Here is a 26,704-nt window from a genome sequence, read left to right as displayed (position 1 = left end):
GGGACAGGATCAGAATAACGCAGTTCTTAGGTAAATCTCAAAATTCAACACTATTCTCAAATTTCGAGCGAAACTAACTTGGAGTGCAGGAACTCCTAACGTAAGCTCTGAACTCGATTTGTCACGTAGTTATCGAGCAATTGTTAATTGAAATCATCAATCAGTCAATAGAAATGCATTTTAACAGAGTGACATATAGCGGGTTTGAAAACAGAGGGTTTTAATTTTATGCTTCTTCCTGAAACAGGAAAACTATATTCAAGAACCGTACTAAAATTGGCACGAAATTATATCGAAATGTGACAAAGCAAATTTATTAATTTCTGTAAAACTGTTCACACAGTTTTTTTCTAAATGCTAATGAAGAAATAGGTTCACTTGCAAATTTTCTAGGAAGCTACGCGAAGCAGCCGACATGGCGATATCGCACAATAGATATGTTCAGACATATCAATAATGAGCGATGATTCATTCGAATACACTAGTTTATTTAATGGTAATTTTGTAAAAAAAAAATAAATCGATATACGAAAAAGAAAATGCACAATTGTTTGAAATTTATACCAAGTTTGATTCGTATTAATTCCGGCTTTGATTCACTTATTCTTGTTAAGTAATTTCCACGAGTTTGACGGATTTCCTTTGATAATTATGAATTCTAGAAATAAAATGTCGCAGTTTTATTGAATTTTCCAATGGCATATTGTACATATTTGAAATAAATTTTTACTACCATACTCTTAACAAAGATATTATTATGCAATTTACAAAGTAAAATTTATTTAACGTTATAACATCTGTTAAACGAACTTATATGTCCGTCCTTACATTTTGCTTTTAATAATACTTTCCGCTTTATAACTTACATTAAACAAAACGCTACGAATGGCGACGTTGTCAGGTCCGCTACTTTAATTAATTACGTTAGTCAGTTTAATATTCTATTTTTTTTTATCGCAATTACTTATATTAACGTTTTAAAAACGAATATAGATGATGGTAAAAATGATTACTTTTACTTCCATAGTATCATAACATTTTTATATTTATTATTTATTAACGAACTTCAATTTGACTGAAATAATTGGCCAAGAATTAGTCAAGAACGTGCGTCGCTATTACTCCCCACGATCCGAAACTAATTTTGCAACCCGCAATTTGCGTTAAACCAGCGATTGGGATACGAACGTCGAGTGAAAAATTGGTTCGTAAATGGACGAAGAAGGCGAATCGTTTTCGCGGCGATAGCAAATATCGATGGCTGAAAAAAAATCGGCTAAATAGAAACTCGTCTAAAAACTTTAACGTCACACCGGTTAAAACTTTAACGCTGAACCGGTTATTTACGCGGCTTTAATTAAGTCACACGGAGAGCCTCTTGCGAGCATAATATTATTCCGCAGCTGATACTATCGGTTATTCGAAAGGTGGGTAAAACGTAGAGAAGACAGTGCGGTCGACCTGAATCGTTTGGAGTATTCGTAGAATCATTGTAATTAAACGTAAACAGAGCTGTGGCCGTATGCGCGTGAGAGAAAGATAGGGGAAAAGAAAAAGAGAGAGAGAGAGAGAGAGAGAGAGAGAGAGAAACGTTGAAGAACTGTCAGTAATTGCTAGACCAAAGAGCAAAGATAAAATAGTGTTTCTTTACGAAGTAAGAGATGACGGGAGGTTCACAGGTGATTCCGTGCATAGGGATATTCAGAAATTCCGGTAAAATTCTTAATGTAATTACGTAGGATCAAAATGAAAAGGGAGAAAGATACGTTCGATACGTCTCCGTAATTCCGTCAAAGAGGAGAAAACTTGTAACCTCTTTCGAGTGTTCTCTACGTAACCTTACAACTGCTTCTCGTTTCGCTCGTTAAAATTGCGAACCGACCAGCGATCTCTTTTCGACTCGATATTTCCAACCGACGTCGAAGACTAATCTAAAAAATGAATTCGGTACTTTTCATTTGAAAATGGACAAAGACTCGTTTACCTGGAATCCCGTTAGGAATTCAACGTGGCTACGTGCTCGTAAAAATTAATGGATCTCCTAGAGACAAAAAAATTCGCGTAATATCCCGAAGCTCTGTAGACCTTTCTCTAATCGGAAGAAAAGACACCAGTTAGCAGGAGAATATAAATGCTTCCGGTCATTCTAAATTTATCTACGATCGCTTTCGGGAACAAAATAATCAATTTCCTTTCAACGCTACCTACACATCTTGGCGCGTACTTTACGATCAAATGAAGAGGCCTTTCACATTTCCAGAGACAGTTACCAAGACTGTTTTTGTTCCGCGTCGCTCGATCCGTCTCGTAATAATCTGCCTCAGTGACGACCTGTAACGTCCGGCCTTTATTTCCGGCTCGTTCGTTCCACCATCTTCCTCGTTACCTCATCATTGCCGCAATGTTACGTTACACGTGCGCGAGTGCTCGTTCCCGTTCACCGCGTACGCCCACATCCATTGTGTCGCGCGTGTTCGAATAATTCGCGACGACCGAGACGCTCCGTTTATCGAACCGACTTCAGTCATTAACACCGCTGCCGTGGAAACACCGCTCGTTGCCTTTGAATATTTATATACAGACTATCAACACGTACCATGGCTCTATTTGTCATTCCTTATCGCCATTTCTGTCCTCCAGCGACGTCGTGTTTTGCTTGCCAGCGAATTCTCGATCAACCCAAACGACCGTCGAAACACGCCGAACAAGACGAAGAATCGAACGTGTCGGTGGATGTTTCGATCGGTCGTTGATTTCGGGTTTCCGCACCCGGTTCGATAAACGAGGTGTTTAGGATGTTGGCCTTATTAGCGCGGTTAATTCGGCGAAATGAGAGAGTGGGCAAAAGGACAGGGCAAAACCGTTTGAATCGCGCATCGGTTAAGCCGAGAATGATTGCCTCTAATTCCTAGCCAGCAGAGTAACAAGAAACTTCCTAATGCTTTCAACATGTTCGCTGCTGGTCGGTATCAGAGCTGACTCGCGGTAGTCGGTTTTTGTAGGGTGCGCACCGTGGGAGCCGGTTGCCTGCTGCCTCGAATCTCCATCGCGTAAACGAAACGGTCCCTCCTCTTCGATTAGAGGTCCGACCAAATTCAAAAGCCATCGGTGCACGGGATACGACGCTGCAAGCTTCATTAGCGGCGAATTCGATACGTCGCTCGGTACCAGACCGCTGCGTCTCTGATAGACGCGCGTTTTACCGACGAATCAGTGACGATAATATTTGCCGGGAAGTTATCCAGCGAAATTAACAACTCGGACTCCGAGCATCGCACTCGACGTTGCATCGTCCATCAGCTGTACTCTGATTTGCTACACTTTTGCACTATACGACTCCGAGTGGATTACTCTTCGCTAACGCAACCTGTTCATTCGCTGGATCGCGTTTAACCGCGACACCGAAAGGCGCAACGAAATTCGCCATGTAGTTAGCGACGTCCTAAGTTAAAGCGTCGTCTAGAGACATCGGATGATACTATGAATTCCGCGGCGGCTGTTTCAGTTTAACTACGATAGCCATCGAATCACGGGCAAGATGCAGCGAGACGAATTTAAGAGAGTAACATGTCGCTTTATTGCGAGAACAACGATAATGCGATGGCTAGGCATCCGACAGCTGTGACCACGACAACGACGTTACATATCTTCTTTTAAATTCGCGTAATCTGGTCGGTGGAATAATTTCGCTAGACATCGCACCACGTGCGACCGCGTGGCAACTTTGCCAGAGTTTCGTAGTTTTCTACGAGTACCAGCTCCTGCGGCTGATATTTACATAAAATATCAATGATAGAATCAACTTGATCAAAGCGATGGATGCAAATATGGAGAAAGGCAATTTCACGAGATAATCGCACAGTCGGCCTCCCGCCACCCTTTCCTTTCCCTCCTAGTTGCCGAGTTTCGTCGTATTTAGAGATCCCCACCATTGCCACGCCAAATAAAAGAGATGTTCCCTGGTTTCACGCACACCGTTGCCTGTATATGTTCGTGCGTTTGGAACCTTAATAAACGTACTTTCGTCATGGCCGTGTATAGAAACACGATCTGAAATTAAATGCGAGAGAATGCAATTTCTCGACGCATTCCCCGTGGATCTATCGCGCGCTGCGTGAATTCCCTTTTATCGAAGAACCGCGTCTAGAGAGCGCACCTCGATGCTCGAGCGTCGCGAGTATCCTTCGCGGAGATGCGACTCGACGCGATGGGATGGAAATGCGCGGCAAACGAGTATATACATAGCCGTAAAGCGTAGAGGGACAAAAGAAAGTCAGGAGGTAAGGGAGGAGAAAAGCAGGGAAATGGGACGCATAGCGAAAGCAAGGGTTGGCAGCGGAGAGCGGAGGTCGAAAGGAGAACGGCGAGCTCCGACGCGACAAACTTCGAACAAGTCGAGCAGTCTGAAATCGAATGGAGTTTCGGAGACTTAGCAGAGTGAAAAATTGCAGGAGCAACTTTCACGATGCTCTGAGACCCATTAAGCGGCTCAACAAGTACGGTTCCAGTAACCGTTTTGTCCATGGACTTTGAATCGAGCCAGAGAGCGAGAAAGTGAGACTACGTGCGCGCTGTATTGGAAAAAGAAAGCAATGCAAAACGGCGCAGAGGTGGTATGGTCGAAGGGAAAATTGTTTGTCGGAATGGCGGAACGGGAGCTCCCCAAGGGGAAGAGTCCAGGCAAAAAACACCAACTAGGAAATACGCTGGTAAAGGAGCCAAATGCAACGATATCGCCCGTGCCTTTTAACCGAATGTTGGCGCGCCGTGTCACTTCCAACATTTTTTTCAGCCGGTTCTTACTGCAAACACGCCGGTTTAACGGAATGCGGAACTGTCGATTCTGCTTTTCGTTCAAATCAGCGTATCGACGACTTCGCTTGGACGACGAGTCGGATTAATTAGCTTTCTCAAGTTACAAGCGAGATACCGTTTCCCGCTTTCTGATTTTTCCCGATTTCCTCAGAAAGCGGAGAATGATCTCGTCCCGACTTCCTGCTTCGAGTGAACGATCAAATATTTCCAAACATCGTGTTGGGAATATCTGTGGGAAGACAAATATCAAAGCTACTCGACGTCGCGCGATTATTCTTCTCGATGAATATCAGATTTTCCTTCGTTTCTTCGATGTTTGATCAACGGGAGCTGCAGCGCGTTTCGACGATCCGCGTCCCACGGCGACAATAACTCTATTGTTTTTAATCCTTATGCGGAACTCATTAAGAGAGGCGATCTTTGCGATTCGCTTTCATAGAAATAGATTGCATTGTTAGCGGTATTTCCCTTTGGCCATCTTCAACCGGTGCCTTGCTCCACGATCTTTTTCAATTTCATTGAAACCTCCGGCTGCAAGTTGAATTTTTTACAGAACCAAGAATCAACGGTACCTGCTAATTTGTAACTTGTCCATAGTCGAACTCGGTAACGAGTTCGGACGCAAACGGAATTTATTTAAATAGAGGTGGTCTTGGGAAAATGGCAACGAAGCGGAGGAGCGAATGAAAAAGCGTACGGAAAAAGCTGGAAACGGGAAAGCAAGAGCGATCGCGAGGTGGCGGATAAACTGCAGAATTCTAAAAGAAGACAGGAACACTCTAATTACTCTTTATGTATTCGAATGCCGTAGTATTCGTAATTAAGCAGAGATTTTCGGACAAGTCCGATTCTACCAGAGGTAAACTAACTATGAAAATAGTAGGGTGGAAAGGGGAATAGACCAACTGCGTTAGAGTACGAAAGTTATGGAAAGAAAGTCACTTACTCGTGAAACGTGAAAGCGAACACGAACGAACAAAGCGAGTGGTGTTCGTCATTTTTTCGATGCCCTAGTCCGTTCTGCTCTAGTAGTCTAATTCGGTTTAGCTTTCCCCTCTCTCCGACCAGCATCATTCTTTTTCGCGAGATTTTCTTCGAAGAAAAGTTTCGGCAGGTATACTTTGCGAAGACGTGCTGGAAAACTTTAGTTTTATTTCGTTTGTCGTATAAAAAAAACCTGCGAGTTCGATCAATTTCTCGTCGAATTCTCTTATTGCAGTGTAGCTCTTTCAAACAGTCGCTTTCGCATCACGTAACACGACCTACACGCCCGTCTAATTATTTCTTTACTCATTTCTTCGCACTTTTCGATGTAACGCGAGTAGTAGATCGAAGAAACGTATACGGTTCCTGCCCTATGTACTTCCTGTTCCGGTATTTCCGTCGCTTCACCGAGAGCTCGATCGTGCGTCGCCGAGCTTTTCCATGTTTTACGCTCTAATTGGTTCATTTTCAAATTTTTTCTCGCTTCCGCTCTCGTACAAGCGTGTATAACCGCAGAGCCGAGAAATTTCGTAATAAACGCAAATCCTTGTTAAAGGGCGCGCGCGCAGCCCAAGGTGCCGTAAATTTTCGACAGCTTTAAAGGCAAACATGAAGGCTAAAAGCAGACGTAACCAAGTAAGCACAAAGTGCATACCGCGCTTTTCAGTCATCAACACTTTCGTGTTTCGTGCTGCGCCGCGTACTACGAACGCCGTAGAAACGGCGTATTTTGACCCGCTGCAAGTCCAACTTCTCTCTGCAACGACACCGTACAGGGGACCATTTTTGCTTCGTGCAAAGAGTAGGAAAGGTTAGGCTACCTAGAAATGCTCTCCGCCAAGGACACTTGTCGTTCGTGAAGCTTGGCGGATCTTCTAAGTGGAAGTCGCATCGATTAAACGCCGATCCTTCGTTCGTTTCAGATCTACCAAATTAAGAAGCGAGTCGAAATCCGAAAACGTCGTCCGATCTGCCCGTTTCGGAAACGGAGAAGAAATCGGGTGTGTCGAAGATCGAGCGATTATTTCTCTTTGCATCGGTCGTCTCGATCGCTACAAGCAGCGTAATCTTTGCTAGTAGTACTTTGCGAAGCGGCTTGCAAATCGACTACGGGCCACGTTTTACCACGCACGGATCAAAAATCGAGACGAAACTCCGTGGAAACGAGGCAACAGCCACTCGAACGTTAATTACGGGACGCGCCAGTACCGTTCGATCGAACCCCGTTCTCGTACCTTTGGGTTTAGTCGCGTTCCACGTTCAACTCAAACGGAAATGATAGTCGAACAACGGCCTACTGTTTTCCCATTTATTCGGCGAACGATTGTCGTTGGCCTATGTAAATTGAAAGCGTCCGACGAACCACGACATTTTGCAATAACGCCTTCGCGACACGATAATCGAGTTATCCGTTTAAAAATGACGAACAATGCAAAATTCGGGCGTACACCGTGCAATTTTTCGATCGTGCCACGATCGTTAACCGACAACGATGTTTCCATCGAAAATGCGCTATCTGATTTGGCTTAGCTCGGAAGAATGGTAGTTAGAGGACTTCTTGCGAGCCGATTCTCGTCGGAGCTTAAAGAGATCGGAGCCAGTGAACGTTCTGCGGATGGCGCCTCGTTGATCCCGGAAATCCACGAAAAAGTCTCCACAGAGCCATAACTTTTATCCTCCAACTGCACTTTCCTACTTTTCAGATCTGGACCCGAGATAAGGAAAGCCGCGTCTTATGTTCGTTAACCTACGTTAAAGAGGACACCCGACGTTTCTTTTCTCGTTGAAACGGTTTTGCGCGATTCCGCGTTTTGTCTCGCCCGCTTTCAGAATCTTCCCTCTCCTGTTTGTTTCAAACCTGATCGAACTTTGTAAATTTTCTCCCCTCGCTTATCATCCGTTCGTTTCTCAATCGAGCATCGCGCGAGACACTCTCACGGAAAAACATTCTCCAAGAGACCTTTTCGTTCGTACCCACTTCTAACAAACGCGATATCTATGTGTGTCAGCGTTGCGAGCTCATTACGACCGCCGTGTAACTCGCGAAATACGTACCATCGTCGAACGACCGAGTGTAAATGTCTCTGTCGTACCGTGGACTCACAATCGTACGTTGGCTCGTCGCTTCCAGCATTGAACTCACTCTGTGTAAGTGCGATAAGGACCGAGTATCCTTTGAATATTCCGTTATCGTTTATACGCATCCCTTGTCAGCAGTTTCACTGTCGGAGAAGTATAGCGTGGAGGGACGCGCGTACGCGCGGATGTACTACTAATTATACAGCTTTGTTTGTTACCGCTGACCGGTCGCTGACCAACGTTGAATAATTCGAGGTATTTCGAACGGCGCGATACTTTGCACAGAACGTAGAGGCCGGCCGGGCCGTTTAACGAGTCCGTAATCCCTAACAAAAGGGGCTTAGCGAGCGGCAAGAGCTTAAGTATCGCGGCCGTTGCTTTAACGCGATTCCTCCGCAGAATCGATGCGATAACACTGGCCGAACCAGCAATGCGGGTTAAATAAATCGATTCGATTTCAATACGCGTAACTAAACTTTAGCGAAATTCCGACTCGAGCCGTGATAAACTTTTGCTTCGGAATTCTCTCCGATCGTGGATAGATCAAACCTTTCGCGTTATTGCCATTTTTATTCAATTAGCAGACTTCAAACTTCTCGGTATGCGCGATGTTTTGCGTTAGTGAAACAACTAATTTCGAATTTCAGGCGCAACACCGATGGTTCTATACATATTTCATTCTGTCTCTTGTTTAACGTTACATAGAACATGAGGTCGCAATTAATAATAGACGATTATGTATATATATATACACAAATATACATGTGTTTGCAAGATGTTCAAACATTCAGGTAAAACGTCACGTTGTTGATGGCCGATGTACGTTGCAGTTCGGTTGCATAAGAATTGCCAACTTTGACAAATATTCTCCGATCGATTTTCGTTTACTTCGTTTTCGTTGCTACGCACATAGAAAATGACTCGTTATTCCGTTTGAAAGACTATAAAGAACAACGTATCGTTATTCGACAAGTCGTTAAAACCGAAGCATCGATAGTGTTTGATGACGACTATTGTCCTCGTAACGGACTCTAACCAAATTCACTAGATATGGCGTGTTCTTATCGTTGGAACAACTATTATCGTTAAATATTTGAAATCATACTAGCTAGTAAAATAATTCGACCAAGGTTCGTCGGATAGCTGGCAGAGTATTTGCACGAGCGTACAGAACGACTTGATGCCGTCAGCTTAGCCCCACGGTATACAAGGAAGTACACTTAGAGCCGAAGACCAGGCTGAAGTACCGTACAAATCTTACCGCAGGGGTCGAGTTTCCGGTTCCGGGGAAGCACATCTACCACAATGGCCGAACGATGTCGCCCAAGAGCTCTATCACGACCCCTCGGGCCTCATGAAGTTATTGAATTAAGATTTTTCCTCTTACCATTTTTCCGATCACCGATAATCGATCATTAATCTCCGTTTCCTCTCTCTCAGGCACATTCGTGTCGTTTAACCGTTCGCAAACCACGGCACCGAAGGTACCGCCGCGTTATCAACTTAGCCACGATAATCATTCCTGCTGATCCGAAGGGAAACGTTCCGGTAGCTCGCGATCTTTCTCAAGTTTATTTTAGCAAACGACGCTGACGGTGGTTCGGTTGAATCGCACGCTCGTGGCGACGTCTCAAACTTGCTCGAAGAAAATTATTAAATGTTTACGGTAGACGGTAGATACGCGTAGGAGGATGGATGATATTTCAGGAATCGTAGAGTCGGAAGATCAACAGACGCGGCAAAGCAAGTTGGCGAGCTTTATTTCAGTGGAAAATAAGCGAAATAAGCGAAACGTTCCGGGAACCGCAGCAGCAGGAAGCGAATGCAGCGTTGCCCGCGATTCCACGGGGTTAGGTTTAGGCTGATAGAGAATTCAGCTGGCAAAAAGTTTTACAGCATAGACAAGAGAAAGCGGTGAAACGCCACTCCAGCTTTCCTACGCGACAGTTTGCTTATTTAAGCTCGGCTCAGGCAAAGCTCTCAAACTCGCTAGAACGCGGGTAAAGAAGGATAGAACATGGAACGACAGGCTCGACGAATGTTGCAGTTTGCCAATCGTAAGATCGAACTTCCAACTTAGCTACTCCACGTTCTAGCTACCGCAATCTTTGGCCTGCGTGTACGTCAGTCTCTATTCACCGTGTAAATTCACCTTTCTCCGAATTGTATTCATCATATATCCACGCTGTTGCGCGAGTAGTATCGATTCGCTATCGATTCTATCGTCGCTCAAAGTCCTCGCAAACGCACCTGTCTTCTTTGAACGCGCAAACTAGTATTAACGATCAAAGTTATTTCGTTCGCAGTACGAAATCAAATTTCAAAGTTGTTAAAACACGTTTTGGAAGGAGTTTCGTTGTAACCGTGGTTACGATCATGCTCGCGGGATAAATTTCACGCCATCGATGCGGGAAAATTAAAAACTGCGAAAGAGGCGACACATCGTCGGTGCGTTGCCCTTATGAAATCCTCTGCTCGTCCGTTCTCTCGCTTCCATGTTGAGCGTCACAGCTACCCCGAAGCAACAAAAGTTGTATAAAACAAATACCACAAGCTCGCGGCGATGAAAGCGTTAACGGCGCATGCGAAACTTTTCGACCCTTTAGTTTTGACCGATCCGAGGATCGCGAAAGGTCTGGTTCGTCGACGTTTAGTATCTGCCTCTGTGTGTATTCGCCGCAAATTTTCTCTTCCTTCTGTCGTAGCTTTTCCTTCTCCGTCCACCGAAAATGGATTCTCGTAATTCCGCAAAGCTTCTTTCTCCATCCATTATCGCGGCCCAGCCAAGTCGGCGGAAAGATAAACGGAGCGCGGTTAATATATCCGAGAATGTGAAAATTACAGTTCCTTAGTTTACTCAATCATGAGCGAGAGAAAAGTCTATTGTCTTTGCTTAACGACAGCGAATCCCTTTACGTCCGTTAGGAAAGCTTCTCGTGTAGCGCGTATTATTTTGAAGAAAAATGTCGTCGAGACGAGGGGCTGTCTACTATTCGATCGTATCATCTACTTCTCGCCCGCTTGCGTGATTACTAAAACGAGAGAGAGAGAGAGAAAAAAAAACAGAAAATATTCATCGTCACGAAGTGACGCCATCGTAATTCTGAAATTCCGTATATTCACGCAGCGAAGACAATAATTATCGATCGAGCAATTTATTTAACGTACCATTAGGTAATGAAATAATATTAGTAGAGACAGACATCGAGTATTCGATTTACGTAATTCCCGTGTAAAAGGGAATAGCTGAAAGCGTAATTTACCTCGTAGATGACGGATTATCCGCGAACGAGATGCGATCGCGACGTCGAACTCGTAGATTCGCGATTCTGCGAGTTTTTATATGATGTCATCGCCATTTTCTGCGATGGGGTCGACACTAAAACCGAGCACGCGTATAAAAGTTAGCGAACATTACCGGTGCATCGCACGCGCCACGTTATATTCGGTAGGAAAAAATCGAGGGCTATTTGTAGTAGCCGCGCTGCGTCAACCGTCTCACCTTAATGCTCGTAACGTGCTCCACTAAAGCGGACGAGCGTAGTGTAAAATACGGATGAGACGCGTATATTCGCGCTTCATACCACCTACACCTGTTCATGGATATAACTAGCAGCCGTTCTCTGCTACTTCGTTGCTGTCGTTGTCGTTGGCAGGCGAAACCGTGGCGCAAGGTGAAACGATCGCGCTTCAAAAATCAAAAGCAGCCAACAGATTCGTGAAATTTCCCTTCGAATACTCTCAAATCAAGCTGTTTTCGGATTCGTCTGTCTATTAACTCTCATTTTGCCCGAGTCTCGTCGAGCATCTGTAAATTTGATTTTCAAAAGTCTTCGCAGTTTCGTTCGTTCGCTGGTTCTCTGGGAAATGTACCGCGTGCAAAACGTGTCGCTCGTACGTTCGTCGTCCGCGGACAAAGCGAAACGTACGAAAGAAACACGCGTCGTCGCATCACGCTGCATCGGATCTTACAGAGTCATTTGCATATTTAACGATGAAGCGAAGGTGCGCTAAACGACCAGTTTCAATTATACTCGCGAACAATGGTATACGCGCGCTGCCGCAGATACGTCAGATCATCGATGATCGAGCTGCTGACTATCGGTTCGAAATATCCTTCATTTCGGAAAACGAAAATGTTTACCGATGTATCTCGTTAACGGCGACGATACCGAGGAGACAGTGTAATCAGCGATCGCGTATCGCGTTTGATCTTCGAAGCTGATATCGAAAGGGTTTAACGCGTAGTTGCGTCGCCTTGTAATTTTCTATTAACGAGCCCGACCCTTGATTATTATCAGAGAGACGGATCGATAAATGTGATCGAATGAATCGGTAGGTGCGTTCGAGTGTGCTAAAAGGCGAAGAAACGAGAAACGGTCGTAATTCTGCTAACTGGATGCGCTGCGTTACGTATGGTCGTCCGCAAAATTTACAGCACTTACTGTCGCTATTAATTAGTTAATCGTTAGATCGTGAAACATTGGTTCGTCGAAACAAGACGCATCGATGCGTCATCGGGGATATTCGACAGGAACGATGATTATCGTTGGAATGGAAAGGCAAAACCATACGGTATCGATTCCTGTGAACGGATCCCCGCTGTTTGTCGAACAAGCAATCCGGAGAAAGAACACAATGGGGAGCGTATTCCTGTTTGACAAGATGGAAATACGTTGCGTAAATACGTTCGTCATCGAACAGCCAGCACGGAGAAACGGTCATCGAGAATCGTCAGCGAGTAAAATACTCGTAAAGATCCGCGCGTGCTGCAAAAATGAAAGAGAGATACCAGTTGCTAGGAAACCGGCACATTCGTTGCGTCCCCTCGCAACGAAAGATTAATGAACGTATTAATAGTTGGCAACTTGGCAACGATTTTTCTGCTTCTGCTGCCGCAAAAGCTTAGTTGTTTTATGGGACAACGTTACCGCCAGGAGACACGACGCGACGTTTTCGTCCCGATGATCCGCAGCAAGAAATCGAGTCCAAGCGAACCACTTAAGAGATGACCGTAGAAAGAAACGTAGCTCGCGTTCGCGGTGAAAAGATGAGATGTATGAAGCTGTAGGTGCGAACGAAGCGAAGAAAAGCGTTTCAACGACTATGGAAGCGCGTAACGAGTAACCGGAAAATTGCAATTTCGTCGCGAAGATAGTTACGACGTTAATAATAAACTCGCGCGATTCCTCTTTTCCTCGACAATGCGATCTTGCTGCGCGCTATTTCAATTTACAGGAACAAATACCGGCGCGAATTACATTTCGGTTGTTTCTGCTCGACGCCGTTGGCCGCATTTCGATTCACCGAAAAATCCATAAGACAAAATTTATTGGAGAAGTTGGTTGTGTCACGTCGGTTGGTTCGCGGTAGTCGCGACAACCGGAAAAAAGCCGGAAGCCCTATTGTCCGGCGATGCAGCGAGTTTCCCGCGAAATATGATTTTTGCTCAACCAACTGTACGCAACGTGCGTCCGAACAATGCGGATTCACGGATCCACGACGGGTCCGAGGATTCTTCGCTTCGTCAGCGTGCAAATCCGTTTGCAGATTGCCGCCGGTGAATGGTGTCGTTCGAGCGTTCGTGCGTGCAGACTACGGATTCGGCTAACCGCGTAATTAGCGACCGCCGATCCGAGATTTCACCGAGAAAATTTCCAACGATACACGCGATACGTCGCTAAATCGATCGATTCGTTTCGCGAACGTAGGAAGAAATGAAACTTACAGTAAGAAATTTTAATGGAAAAACGTGGATCAGGGGCCTTGTCGTGGCGATATAAGCATCTTCGATTTGGAACGTTGGTCGACGATCGTGACGCATCGACGATCGGACAAAATCGAAGCCTAAATCGGCTGGCAATGATCTCGATCGGTGTTGTCGGTGGGTAACGGATAGAGAGAGAGAGAAAGAGAGAGTTTTCAGGAGAAGAGTCAGTAAAGCGTGGAGTATAGGCACACGAAAATGCGTATTCGGTGTCGTGTACCTGCGACCAACGAATCCGGTGGCTAAGTGGAACGCTATTATCGGTTCGTACGTGTGCGTTGTCACATTATTATATTCTAGCCGCGCTTGCTGCGAAATAACCAGCGATTCACGGTTTATTAACATGGTGAACGAGCACAGGTTGCCGTTTGCGTGGACAATGTTCGACCCGTTAATAATTTCATTGCGGACATCGAATCGTTTCAACGGGTTAACCGACCGCGTTACGACACGGCGAGACTCGTGCGCATCTCGCTTTGTAGAGCTATGCTTCTCGCGAAAACAGACTGCGGAAAAATAAAAACCGTGGCTCAAACGAAACAAACGCTGTTTAGAATAGAGTTTCCACCAACAAGCTTCGGTAGGCTAGCCATTCGACCAGTTTGTTTTGCAAAACTATGTCAACTAATCTTTAAACTGACAGTGAGCAATTAAATAGATAGTCAGCGTGTAGATAATTGTAAAAACTCGTACGGTACAAAGGTTGGCATACACCTGCTCGACTACGCACCACGTCTAGAAGTACTGATTAAACCATTCTTTTCCAGCGTAAAAGGTCAAAGGTAGCACAATTAGCCGAACATCGTTAAACGATTGCGGTTACGGGACAAACCAAACGAACGAGGAAGATTGACACGCGCGATAATCATCCTCCGTGCATCGATAAGAATCCTCTCGTGCAACTTGCTACATCACGTGTCGTGGGAAGTACGCAGCAGCGGCGACAAAGAAGACGACGACGATGATCTTGACCTTCGTTAAGCGTTGAATCAGAAAATCAACCCATCGAAAAAAATCACGGAGATTTTCCTACGTAGGAGGTGATTCGCGTGCGCCTTTGCCGTGCCGGGGAAAACTACGACGGGGTGGGAGATGAATTATAAAGAGACGTTCTACGGTGAGAGGTATTACAGTTACATTTTGCTCGCATGCAGCTACGACACCGAGGGGCACGTACGACCTTCCATCGTGTCACGCGTATCTCGTGTGGTTATACTTATCAAACCGAAATTGTGTGTAGCGATCCAGCCAATCACACGGTGCATACCTCGATCAATTCCTCACTTACGATTTAAGGTATAACGACAAACGTGATCGATAATACGGCAAGTTACGAGACTTACGAGAGAAGTAAAATTGGAAACGATCGTTGGATAATTGGCACAACGACAATAGCTGATGACAGAGTATCGTTCGTCGGTCGTCGTTGTTCAGGATCGACGAAGAGCAGCGCGATAAAAGATTCTCGCGCAACTGTTCTCGTACGATTCCCGTGGTGCACGGTTTCGCGGGAACGATAAACAATGAAATATTACTAAATCGCGGTTACTGTCGCCCAATAGCTTTCGCGAAACAACTGGATATTAGAATAATCTTTGTATCTTACGCAGTGTTGGGAAAGTACATTTTAATAACAATCGTTTTCGCGCATATTTTTTCTGCTTTATTTCTTCAGCTATTAATTCCATTGGTACGCGTTGGAAATTCAGCGGCGTTAATTAGAGCTAAATTAATTAACGCAGCTCGGTTTGTTATGTCTGTATTAATTCCGTCTCGCTAATTAATGCAAATATTTATTTCCATCCAAGTTTTTAATATACTTAATTTTCCCGCGCGATTATGTAAACGGTATCAAACGTATACGGGACCATTCCCCCGTGTGTTTCCGCGCGAAAGTCGACGCGGGTTTGAAACGCGCGATCGAGTTGATTTCAGCGGTGCGTCCCTGACTCGGATCGACAAAAACCGGAGTCTCGTCGAGACACGAATACCTGAGCGCACGCGGAACGCCTACCAGCGATCAGCCACCGTGAGCAAATCGATCTCTCGACGCGAACATTCACGAGTCATTAACGAATCTTTCGCCGCAGCACTCTGCTCTACTACCATCCATTCGCTAGTTGGTCGGTTCGCTCGATTCCGTTTCGCTTTTCCCTTGGAGAATCGTCGCGTAACACGGTAGGGCTTCCGATCCCGATCGATTCAATTAAATCGTTCGCCGGTTATCGATCGTTCCTTTTACTCCAACTACGCGCACAATAACCCCTGTTTCGTTCTTCGCAGAATGTCGTACAACGTGTCAGTCTCGGCGGCCTGTCCGGCACCATATCTCGGACCAAGCCTCGCGCAGACCTGTCCAGGATCTCAGTTTCTGACATTCATGACCCTTCTGGACACGTTCGTCCGCGCCAAAGATGAAATTTCTCACCTCTGCGAACGAGTCAGACCTATCGATCCAGCCGAATACTACTACGATTTTATCGTCATCGGCGGTGAGTATACTCGATAACTCGACGATCGTGCACGTCGTTCTACAATATGCTCGATAATTTCAGTCGAGCCGGCTCTAAAATTTTCGCACATTCCACTCAAAATACTGTAACGAAAGCAAGTGGCTTTCGCTGAATGATTAACATCGCGATTGTGTTTGTACTCGATTATTTACTAACGGCCACTTTCTCATCGTTTAGATGCAAACAGCCTAATATCGTAATAGATTAACGAAGGGGAAACTTTTATTCTAGCAAACAGGAACTAATCGGCCGTGTCCAAACGCGTTTAATTAAACTCGTTACTCGATATTCTCCATAGAAGAAATGAAATTTTCATAAAGCGTTCACCGGCTACTACTACAGGGTTGTGGAAATTCGTTGTACCACCAGTGTATCCAGCGTTTCACTGGACGTTCAACGTTCTAAAACGATATTCGTTGCAACGAAATTCGCGACAATCTATCTATCTCTATCCTTTCCTATGCACGCGATTGATTATTCGCTTTGCGAATCGTAGGACAACTCGAGTAAACGTATGCCATTTAACCGCAACTCGTCCCATTTGAATCTGCCTGATGTGTCCCGATTGAGATTACAATTGGAAAGTTATCCGTTCGCCCGGCCTGTCTCAGCAAGCGTAACCAGCACGTGTTGTTTCTGTGTTATATGCAATCTCGAATAAAGAATGCTAGGCATTAATTCGTATATTTGTATACGTGCGCGTTCACTCAACAATCATTCGCTAATCTTTATTAGTATGTTTTTACGTCTTTAATTAACGTTCGAAACAATTTGGCCGATGTACGTACATAAATCAAAATAAATAAATAGTCAGCAATCGGTATCGCCGCGACCAGCAGAAATTCGATGCAAGTTAAATAAATTGTAACGTTTCTTGTTTCTGACAGACAAAAAGAGAACGGTTAACGAAGAAAGCTTTTCCCATCGAATGCAAATGCCTTTGAATCCTGTTATGCGAGATGTATTATATTTGTTTCAAATTGATTCGTATTGGAACCGTTTCTTATAGGATGAATCGAAATTAGGTCAATAGTCTATTTACCAACGATTCAATTTAATTCGAAAGAAACGTAACGATATGGTTCTAGGTATATTTATAAGCGAACGAAACAATTTCCCCGACCCAACGCAAAGTTGGGTATTATGGGTTTAAAGAATATCTTGGCTACGTCGTACGTTGTAAAACCAGTCGGAGTAAACAGAAGCTTGGTAGAAAATAACAAAGTTTGATTAATCTTTTTTACAGCGAGGTATTATACCGTTGAAAGGAAGATACAACCAGAGGTATATATATATATATATAATCTAGGAAATGTAAAAATCAAAGTAGGAAAGTATCGCGAAGAGTAATAAAAGTGAGCGGTAGCAAGAAACAAACGGTATCTTAACGTTTTCTAAACAGCTGTAATTAGTAAACTTTGGCGACAAGTTAACTCATTACGAGCGAAACAAATGACTGTGTAACTTGTCTTGGTATGTTTAACAGGCTAAGGAAGACAGAGGAGCAGGTTGAGCTTTGCGGTGAGAGGAAAAAAAAAGCTGTAATTGGATATTTCACGAGGCGGTTGGCAAAACGGTCGCGTAAATCCGTGGCGCTAGTTCGCGGTTACCATTGCATCGTTCCGTCGGTTTGACGCTCCGAAATAATTCTCCTTGTTTCTCCTTCGCTGGTTACGTTTCTTGGCCCAAACGTTTAAACACGCGCAACGTGGATCGCGAGACGAATCGAAACTCGAGTCTTCCTTTTTCTTCATTCGCAGTCGATTCGACGGAATCGGTTAAAAAAGGAAAATCTCTCCTTCCTACTCGGAAAATCGAACCTTGACATGTATTTACGATTATTGGATATCGTCGAGCATAATTACCGTCATTATCGTATCCGATAGCATTTTTTTAACGCTAAGTGGCTCATCTCCGTAGCCATGTAATCAAGCAAAACGATGTTAAAGTGTAAACAACGATTGACCACTTATTTGTATTGTTTGTTTTCTAATTATGTAATTCTGCTCATGACTCGTGTGGAACGGCAAAATTGTTGCCCCAACATATAATTCGCGAAAACGAAAAACTGATGTTGCGATAGCTTATCGATAGCATCGAAAGAGAGCAATGAAAAAGTTGGCTTCGCTCGTACGTCCGAAACAGCAAAACGAGCGTGAAAACCCACATAATTATATTTAAAGCAAATGCGCTTAGAGGCTGCATTAAACGAATACATCGTTCTTCCTATGCATATTTCAGAACGTTCGGGACTGGAGAAGCGATCGAACTATATCGCGTCGGTACACCGGATCGAGAAACATTTTCAATCTCGGCAAACGGGCATACGCGTGGAGGTCAAACAAAATTATCGCGAATTCGAGCGCTGCAGTGGTGCTGGTTCGATCGTTATTCGTCGATTATCGCGAACGAAGCAACGCCGAAAATTCGATTCGATGGCTTAGATGCGATCGTCGATCGTTTAGATGCGATATTAATACGAACTGTTATTCGTTCGATGAACTAGCGCGATTAGCGTGTTAATAATTTGATTTCGTACGCCATCGTCGATCTCTTGGACGCGCCACGCCGTCTATCACGTTCATCGTCTGTGCTCGGCGTTACACGCGATTAGACTTTACTGCGACCTATGCCATTGGCAATGACGAACCAACCGATCGAGTTCATTTGCGGCTGCAATTGTACGTATTTATAATTTGGAAGATGGACTGTCTCGAGGAAGACAGGTGACCGAAAGCTCGAAGACAAGGTTCGACGAAAGTTTTTAACGATTACCGCGATATTTCCGTTACATAAATCGGATATGTAGAAGATCGATCGTTTCCGAAGATGCAGCGATTAAGACTAGAAAGATGTTGCGGCAACGCTCGATCGCCGATGACGAAATGGACGAATCACGAACACTCGTCTGGGGATATACAGGCGGGTCGCGGCAACGATGATAAAATATGCATTTCGCTAGGTCGCGTACCGCAAAATATTTTATAGTCGGCCGAGCCCGCATTTGCATAATCTCGCCGAATATTCAGCGTATCGCGCGATGAAAACGTTATTTTCTCGGTGACACTTTTCCTCGATTATACGCAATTTTTCACGTTCCTTTTTGCCCCTGGCCATCGATGCGCGGCTACGTGCAGATTAGTGTGAAATTCCTGTTCGTCGTACAGCTTCGTTCAAAAGCCGATCGAACTTGTCTCTCGATGGTCGCTGCACGCAAATATCCGTGGAATAACGTCTTTGAACGTTGCGCGACTTTTTATTCAACGACGTGGCTTTACATAAGGTAGATAGAAACGTCTTGACCGAACGGATAAAGCGTCTGCACGGTGGCGGGATATCACAGAACGATAAGCCATACCGTCGCGTCGGGGAGAAATGAGCAGGGGCTATAAAGATACAAATCGACGAGCGGAATAAGCAGCCCGGGTCTCTTTATACGCGGATAGACTCCAAGTTGCCGTTGGAACGTAAATAACGCTGCATCGTGGCCAACGTTGGGTCATGTAGGAAGATTCGCGTATTGTGGTAGCGAGTCGGCGGAAAGAAACCGGGAGTATGCTGTACGTGTATGAGAATACGTTTCTACGCGAACATAACTTAGATCGGTACGGTTCATCCGATGCCGTGAAGACATAAAGCTGCCAGAAAATCATGGGAAATCGTGGAAACCGAAGAATAACCGAGTGCGGGGCGCTGCTTTCGATCGAGCTATTCCTTTCGGCGGCTCGGCGCGTAATAGATCGCCGTGTCGGTTATGCAACCGAGTCGGCTGTTTTTGCCCAAGCAGAACCGTTTTCACCTGCTGATCTCGTGCCGTTATAGCACTGGAGTTTGCGGAAAATGACATAGAGCTTCGGCTCTGAACACGAGAAAAACAATCTCGGCTCGTAAGAACAGGAAATTTCTTTTTCCAACACTTACTTCTTTCCCGAACGATGACGAATCCGCGAGATCGATAGCCGATTTAGTCGCCAGTTTGTAAAATCAGCCGACCCAGTCGCGCTAAGTTTCTGTCTCTCCGTCCGCCAGCTGTTTCCTCGCGTCTCGTTTTCATTGTCCAGTTTCTCACCGTCGAAGAATCTTTTAGACACGCGTGCGTCTACCTTCTCTCGATTAAGCGAGAAAGGTAGACAGAGTACGCGGGTCAAGAACATTAACGAACGGAGTATAGAAACGACTTATTTTCTGCGCTATTGAGCACGATCGATCGAATCAATCGAAGAATGTTCTCGAAGAAGCATCGAATACTGCAGCTATAATCGGCTATCTCTTCTGCGATTTCATCGATGGAATCAACGATGCGCTGATTAAACAGGGAACTAATTATCGCGGTTAACCTGGCTCATCGGATTGCGCGTGGCGGTTGCGTTCCTTCGGTATTCGTTAGTCGTAATACCTCTGGGCGCGTGCAACATCGTGATTATACCGGCATTTCACGAAAAAGAAAATTATATGGAAATTGTTTTGACGTAAATTACTAATTGAACGAAATCGGTTAATCATTCCCATCGATATCTTCTTTCGCGTATAAATTCCAAACTAAGAATTCGCAATTTACATAAACGAAACGAACAATCGAATGAAACGTCAGGCGATTACGCGTTTCAAAGGATCTTGAAAGCGTACGCTATCCATTGTACGAACTTTTGTTTCGATAATTAAATCTATACGAAACGACACGACGTGAAAAATCGAACCCGTGAAAAGCCTGGGGCGGGTACTATCGTTAATTAATATTAAACTCCATGAACATGTTGTTAGTCTGTTAATTACTTCGAACAGCAACGATGAGCTTGATATAATTCCGCAACAACCAAAGCTTGACGTATTAATCTTCCGAAGCGTGGGCTCATAATTACGTCTCATAAATATCTCGCTCGCTACGCGGGACTAGCGGAGCTGCGATACACATATTTCGATGTAGCCAAAGATAAAACTAGAATATTTACGTGTTATTTGCCGTAAATAGCTATATATTTACGCTAGCTCTCTCGCTTCTCCATTTTCGTCAAGGTATGTACGCTATTTTCTTTCTGATAATATATCGATTACTTTAATTTGTTTCACCTTCTGCATTTACCTATTCAGTTGCGACGATATTTTTCGAGAATTAAGGCAACGAATGCGATATAAATGGTCGAGTTCTCTCGAGCATTATCGCTTCTGTAAAAAAATATTCGTATCGAATATTATTTTACATACTTTCTTTGCATACGAATAACGATATTCTCGCGTGCCATCTATATGTACCGATATTGCTGTTTCAGAGGATATCTCGGATAATCTGGGCGTAATAGTTATATTAATGACTTGTGATCACAGAGAAATACGAATACGCTTACCGGTTGAGGCGAATGTGCCTTCTTTTCGCTGAGAACCGATACGCGAAAGCTGCCTATTATAAAAATGACCACTACACTTCGTGCAAACTAGCCGTTCCCTTTTTAAGATGAAAGTACTGATCCAGGTTTTTTGTCTGTACTTCTAGCTCGCTCTTTTACTTTACTTTGCCGTTACATCGACGTGCACGCGTTTACGTATGTAGAATCACGCGTCACGTGTAAGCAACGCATTGAAACACGTTTCGCTTACCGAACCACCGTACGTGAAGCATAAACGTACACGCACGGTATAATTACTTTTACCTGTTGGCGTACCATGGTCAAGGCCTTATCGAACCACTTTCCCCACGACTGGTGTACCGAGACGGATACACGGTGCTCCTTAGACTCGATCGGGCATCGTGTTTTCATCCGTGTGAAGCGAGTTTCGTACGGTCTTGATCGAGATGAAGATCTCGCTAACTGTCTAATAAATGACTTCACGGGGTTTTTTTTTTTTTTTTTATCCGTAGGAGGAACAGCCGGTTCCGTTGTGGCATCTAGGCTCAGTGATATACCGGAATGGAAAGTTTTGCTGCTAGAGGCTGGGCCAGACGAACCACCTGGTACCGATATCCCCAGCATGGTCGCTATGTTTCTAGGTAGTTTGCTGTCACGTTTTGCACCGTTTATACGAGAATCAATCGGATGAAGGAGTCGGAGAAAATTAGTTTGGTCTTGTTCGAACAGGCACCGTGATCGATTGGCAGTATCGAACCGTGAACGAAGCGAACGCCTGTCTTTCGATGGGAGGATCTTGTAGCTGGCCACGAGGCAAGAACCTCGGCGGCACGTCAGTTCACAACGGTATGATGTATTCGCGAGGTCACGCCATGGACTACAACAACTGGGCAGCGATGGGTAACGAGGGATGGTCTTGGCAGGATGTAAGTCTAAAAAAGAAAAGAACGACCGATCGAAAAGGTCGCTGTTAAATAAAATTTAAGTTAAACAGATGGCGTGTGCACGCACGGACGCCGATTTACTTCTAGAAATAGTTGCGAAAATGGTATCGCGTGTAGTTAACAAGAGCTATTTACCAATAATCCGTCAGTCTGATTCACGCTAATAACCCGCAGCAAACTTAGCGCGACACACTTTTCTTTCACTCTGCGATAGGTTTTGCCGTATTTCATGTGCTCGGAGAATAACACGGAGATCAATCGAGTTGGACGGAAATACCATGCAACCGACGGATTGCTCAACGTCGAGAGGTTTCCTTGGAGGCCCGACATTTCTAAAGACATCCTCGCAGCCGCGGTCGAGAGAGGATACCCGATCACGGAGGACATTAACGGTGATCAGATCATCGGGTTCACGACCGCTCAAACGATGAGCAAGAACGGAGTTCGACAGAGCAGTTCGACCGCTTTTCTCCAACCAATTCGTTCGAGACGAAACCTTCAGGTCGTTCTGAATGCCACTGCTACGAAGATTATTATCGAAAACAGGAAGGCAGTCGGTGTTCAATACTACAAAGTTAGTGTATAGCACATACATATATCCTTTGCATACGCGTCATTAATTATGAAACGATAACGCGTATCGAGTTATCAGGTGAAAGATGTTCATTTGTTTCCTTTTCGATAATACATATCGCTGATGATTATGAAAATGGTGTAAGTAACAAGTTATTGTTCATTTGCATTTTTACGTTCGCACAAATTGAAAAGATATTTTTCCATTACTTAACTCGGTATTTGGTAAGACTTATAATAAATTATAATCTTTCAATTTTTTCACTTTTATATCATTTTACAATTTCATGGGAAACTTATTCAAAAATATGATTCACGATATTACCAATGATGAATATTATTAAAAATACAAGTTAAAAATAAACAAATTTATTTATTTATAGTATATATTATTTTTATTATTATACAAATCGTAATTTTGTATAATTAATCACGAATTATTCTCTGCTTCAATAACAAAATTGTCTGTTTTGGACATTTTTAAGGGCTTTAAAATATTCACGATGAATCGCTGGCATATCGGGTAGTAGATCCATTATGCCTTTATATTTTTCTTTTGTCACTGGCCTTTCACTTGCGTATAATCGAGGTAACCGCGGATTACAATATAATTTTGGCTTTCCCCTTTTCGGTGAAAGGTTTAAGACATGAAATTCTGCTTCAGGGTGCATTGATGTTCTATAAAACGTTGTGTATATCCGAACCTTTATTTAACGACACAATGCAAACATGTTTAATTATCTTTCTCTCGCAAGTTTTCAAAATCACGCACTTACACCACTGTCAAGATCAACGTGAAACTTCTACGGATAAATACGAAAGTATATCTCCGTATCATTGGTCATTTCACAGATATTTGACAAAAATTCTTCCATAATATAGAAACAGAAATCGATACAGCACAAAATAAACGAAAATCTGTCTTTTTTTTTTTTTTTTTTTTTTTTGTTCCTTGACTTATGCCACTTTCATAATCACCGGCACGTACTGATGCTCATGGACCCACGTTGGTTTCCATAATTCTTTTTTTACTTTTACAACTTCAAACGCGTAACCGTTGTTCTCGACTAAATGGCAGCGACTCATTAAATACAGATTACCTTTATGTACGTATTTTCAGAATGGGGAACTTCGCGTGGCAAGAGCCTCGCGTGAGATAATCGTCTCTGGCGGGGCTGTCAACTCCCCTCAACTCTTATTGCTCTCTGGAATTGGACCAAAGGAGCATTTGGACGCCGTGAACGTGAGCGTCGTTAAAGATCTTCCAGGTAAGCGGCCGTACATCGTTCTTGTAATTTACGAACGTCTGTTACGTTGTCGATACTTTTCGAGTAAAATACGATGTTTTTAGGAGTCGGTGAGAATCTACACAATCACGTGTCGTACACAGTGTCTTGGACCATAAATCAACCAAACGAATTCGACCTGAATTGGGCGGCAGCCTTGGAATACGTCTCTTTCCAAAAAGGGCCCATGGCGTCCACAGGTTTATCCCAATTAACGGGAATTCTACCTTCGAGCTACACCACTTCCGATCATCCTGATCTTCAGTTCTTTTTCGGTGGGTATCAAGCATCGTGCGCCACCACAGGGGAGGTAGGAGCTCTCATGGATGGTGGACGTCGTAGCATAAGCATATCGCCGACGAATACTCATCCCCGTAGCAAAGGTATTTTTATCGCGTCTTGCAATTTCCTGTTTTACGCTGGATTGCAAATCTACGTACGCTGTCTGCATAAACGAATCTGTTTCTCTTTCAGGAACTCTTCGGTTAGCTACCAACGATCCTCTCGCGAAACCCATAATCCATGGAAATTATTTGAACGATCCATTGGACATGGCTATCCTCCTGGAGGGAATTCAGATAGCCTTGTCGTTCGGCAACACTACCGCTATGGCGAAATATAATATGACGCTTAGTAACCAACCTCTATCTGCTTGCTCGCAGTATCCGTTCCTAAGCAACGATTACTGGAGATGTGCCATGCGCCAGGACACAGGTCCGGAGAATCATCAGGCAGGCTCCTGTAAAATGGGTCCAGCCTCAGATCCGATGGCCGTTGTAGATCCGCTATTGAGAGTACACGGTATTAAAGGGTTGCGAGTCGCCGACACGTCCATCATGCCTCAAGTATTTATCTTTTTGTTTCTTCTCTTTTGTTTCTCTCGTGATGAATATTACGTGCAGTCTGAGCAATGTATTTCGATTCGAAAGGTAACATCTGGCAACACGGGCGCTCCGGCGATCATGATCGGCGAAAGGGCAGCGGCGTTCATCAAGATGGACTGGGGTGTTAAGCCGACACAATGGTACGGGCATCGTCCATCTTCCCTATGGAAGTACTCAGCACCTCGGAAAGTCTAGCGCATAGTCACTAGCAATTTGCCATGTTTCCTAGTTCCCGTTCCACGATCGACAACTCGTTGGATCTGTTGCTTTGGGGGATCAAATACATCGACTGGGACCAGCCTATCTGGTAGTCAAGATCCTCGATCGATCTAGTCCATGATTTAGCGGGTTTCTTTCTGCAAAAGGAATTACAGTGCAGCGCTGTGCCGTGTCGTCGAGGTGCCGGCGCAATGTCACCAAAGAGACGACGCTAAAGGACGCGGAGTGCCGGCCTTTCTCCTCGAGTCGCTGCGATCCAATCGATCGAAGCTGTGGAACGGAGAATCGACGAACACTGGCACTAGCTAATTCAACTATCGCGGATCTTGTTATTACTTTTACATTCTCCGTTCTTTCCTACGACTACTTGTTCCTGTACTTGTTCTTTCCATTTTCGCGTTACGATGTTAAGCACCTATCCGAATTCGTTTAACGTGAATTTTCACTTCTTCCACGCGTTCTATTCGTAGATAAGCATCGGTTACGGATTTTCGAGATTTTATCGGATCGACGTTCAGGGTGAATGTATTTATCCAAATAACCTGCGTTATCTGGATCGATACGAAGGTAAATCGAAACAGTCTTACTATCGTCTTTCGCGATTAAGTATTATACGTACGTACGTACATACGTGAATACATACGTCGCGCACAATTATAATACCTTTCACGCGTATGCTTTCCTATTAACTATATTAAACTGAAATGGCCTTAAAGCAAAAGATTCCTCGCGTTTACGAGTGTTGCCAGTCGCACAGTCGTTTATTTCATTGTACCAACGTCGAAATAGAAACATACCAAAGAGATGTAAATCGCTGTTACCGAATTAATGTCAAGTCAATTGTACCAACAATTAGTTGTCTGAATAATAATTTTAATTTGTTTTCTTTCTGCACTCTTTGTTTTTTTTATTCACGATATTATCCTTTAATTTATCCTTATTTCACAGGTACTTTCCCTAAGCTAGTATTTGTTAAATTTATTTAGCATCTAACGTGCGATCTCCGAATCCATCTTCGAATTTCCTTTAACGTATAATAATACTGATTGAGGTTGTAATTATCCTTGTTATTTATGACTAAAAATCTAATCTAAAATCTAAAAAGCTAATGTTAGACATATATTGATACTAAGAAAAATATCATCAATGTTAACTGTTACCGGTCGTGCTTATTCTATGCTTAGAGCATAGGTCTCCCATAAGTCGGAATTACAACAAAAATCAATATTTCGAGATGAATAATATACTAAAAATAAGTAATGGGATATTAGTAATGAGATAGAATAGAATAGTAGTAG

The 26,704-nt window shown here is 44.0% G+C and overlaps 2 protein-coding genes across 9 annotated transcripts in view; one reads left to right on the top strand and one right to left on the bottom strand.

Moving 5' to 3' along the window:
• Nucleotides 1-26,704, bottom strand: part of LOC126921894 (nephrin-like) — a 252,845-nt gene that overhangs the window by 170,905 nt on the left and 55,236 nt on the right. Inside the window, exon 1 of one of the 3 annotated variants that reach the window (XM_050733902.1) lies at nt 7,855-8,500. The exons of 1 other annotated variant lie outside the window; for it this stretch is intronic. In XM_050733902.1, the coding sequence (XP_050589859.1) occupies nt 7,855-7,857 (3 nt within the window). In that variant the 5' untranslated portion in view covers nt 7,858-8,500. Of the gene's footprint in view, nt 1-7,854; nt 8,501-26,704 lie in introns of those variants that run through there. One more of the 3 variants, XM_050733900.1, reaches the window with a different exon arrangement.
• Nucleotides 9-26,300, top strand: LOC126921901 (glucose dehydrogenase [FAD, quinone]-like). 6 transcript variants are annotated; one of them, XM_050733927.1, is made up of 10 exons: nt 9-30; nt 15,929-16,137; nt 22,013-22,141; nt 22,230-22,426; nt 22,659-23,018; nt 24,138-24,285; nt 24,369-24,686; nt 24,778-25,148; nt 25,233-25,327; nt 25,417-26,300. In XM_050733927.1, the coding sequence occupies exons 2-10, from the start codon at nt 15,930-15,932 to the stop codon at nt 25,496-25,498; spliced, it is 1,908 nt and encodes a 635-aa protein (XP_050589884.1). In that variant the 5' UTR covers nt 9-30; nt 15,929; the 3' UTR covers nt 25,499-26,300. The 6 variants fall into 6 exon arrangements, with proteins under 6 accessions (XP_050589884.1, XP_050589883.1, XP_050589882.1 ...); XM_050733926.1 differs by lacking the exon at nt 9-30 and adding an exon at nt 14,415-14,685; XM_050733925.1 differs by lacking the exon at nt 9-30 and adding an exon at nt 14,415-14,762.

The sequence above is a fragment of the Bombus affinis genome, chromosome 11, assembly GCF_024516045.1.
Source record: "Bombus affinis isolate iyBomAffi1 chromosome 11, iyBomAffi1.2, whole genome shotgun sequence".
NCBI classification, from domain to species: Eukaryota; Metazoa; Arthropoda; class Insecta; order Hymenoptera; family Apidae; genus Bombus; species Bombus affinis.
This window is presented reverse-complemented; position numbering and strand designations above follow the sequence as displayed.

What these genes read in the sequence shown, in the direction of transcription:
- LOC126921901 (XM_050733923.1), top strand. Translation starts at nt 14,738, where the DNA reads ATGAATTATAAAGAGACGTTCTACGGTGAGAG. An exon ending in AGGGATGGTCTTGGCAGGAT is followed by an intron (nt 22,427 to 22,658) that starts GTAAGTCTAAAA and finishes ACTCTGCGATAG; the next exon opens with GTTTTGCCGTATTTCATGTG. An exon ending in CGTCGTTAAAGATCTTCCAG is followed by an intron (nt 24,286 to 24,368) that starts GTAAGCGGCCGT and finishes CGATGTTTTTAG; the next exon opens with GAGTCGGTGAGAATCTACAC.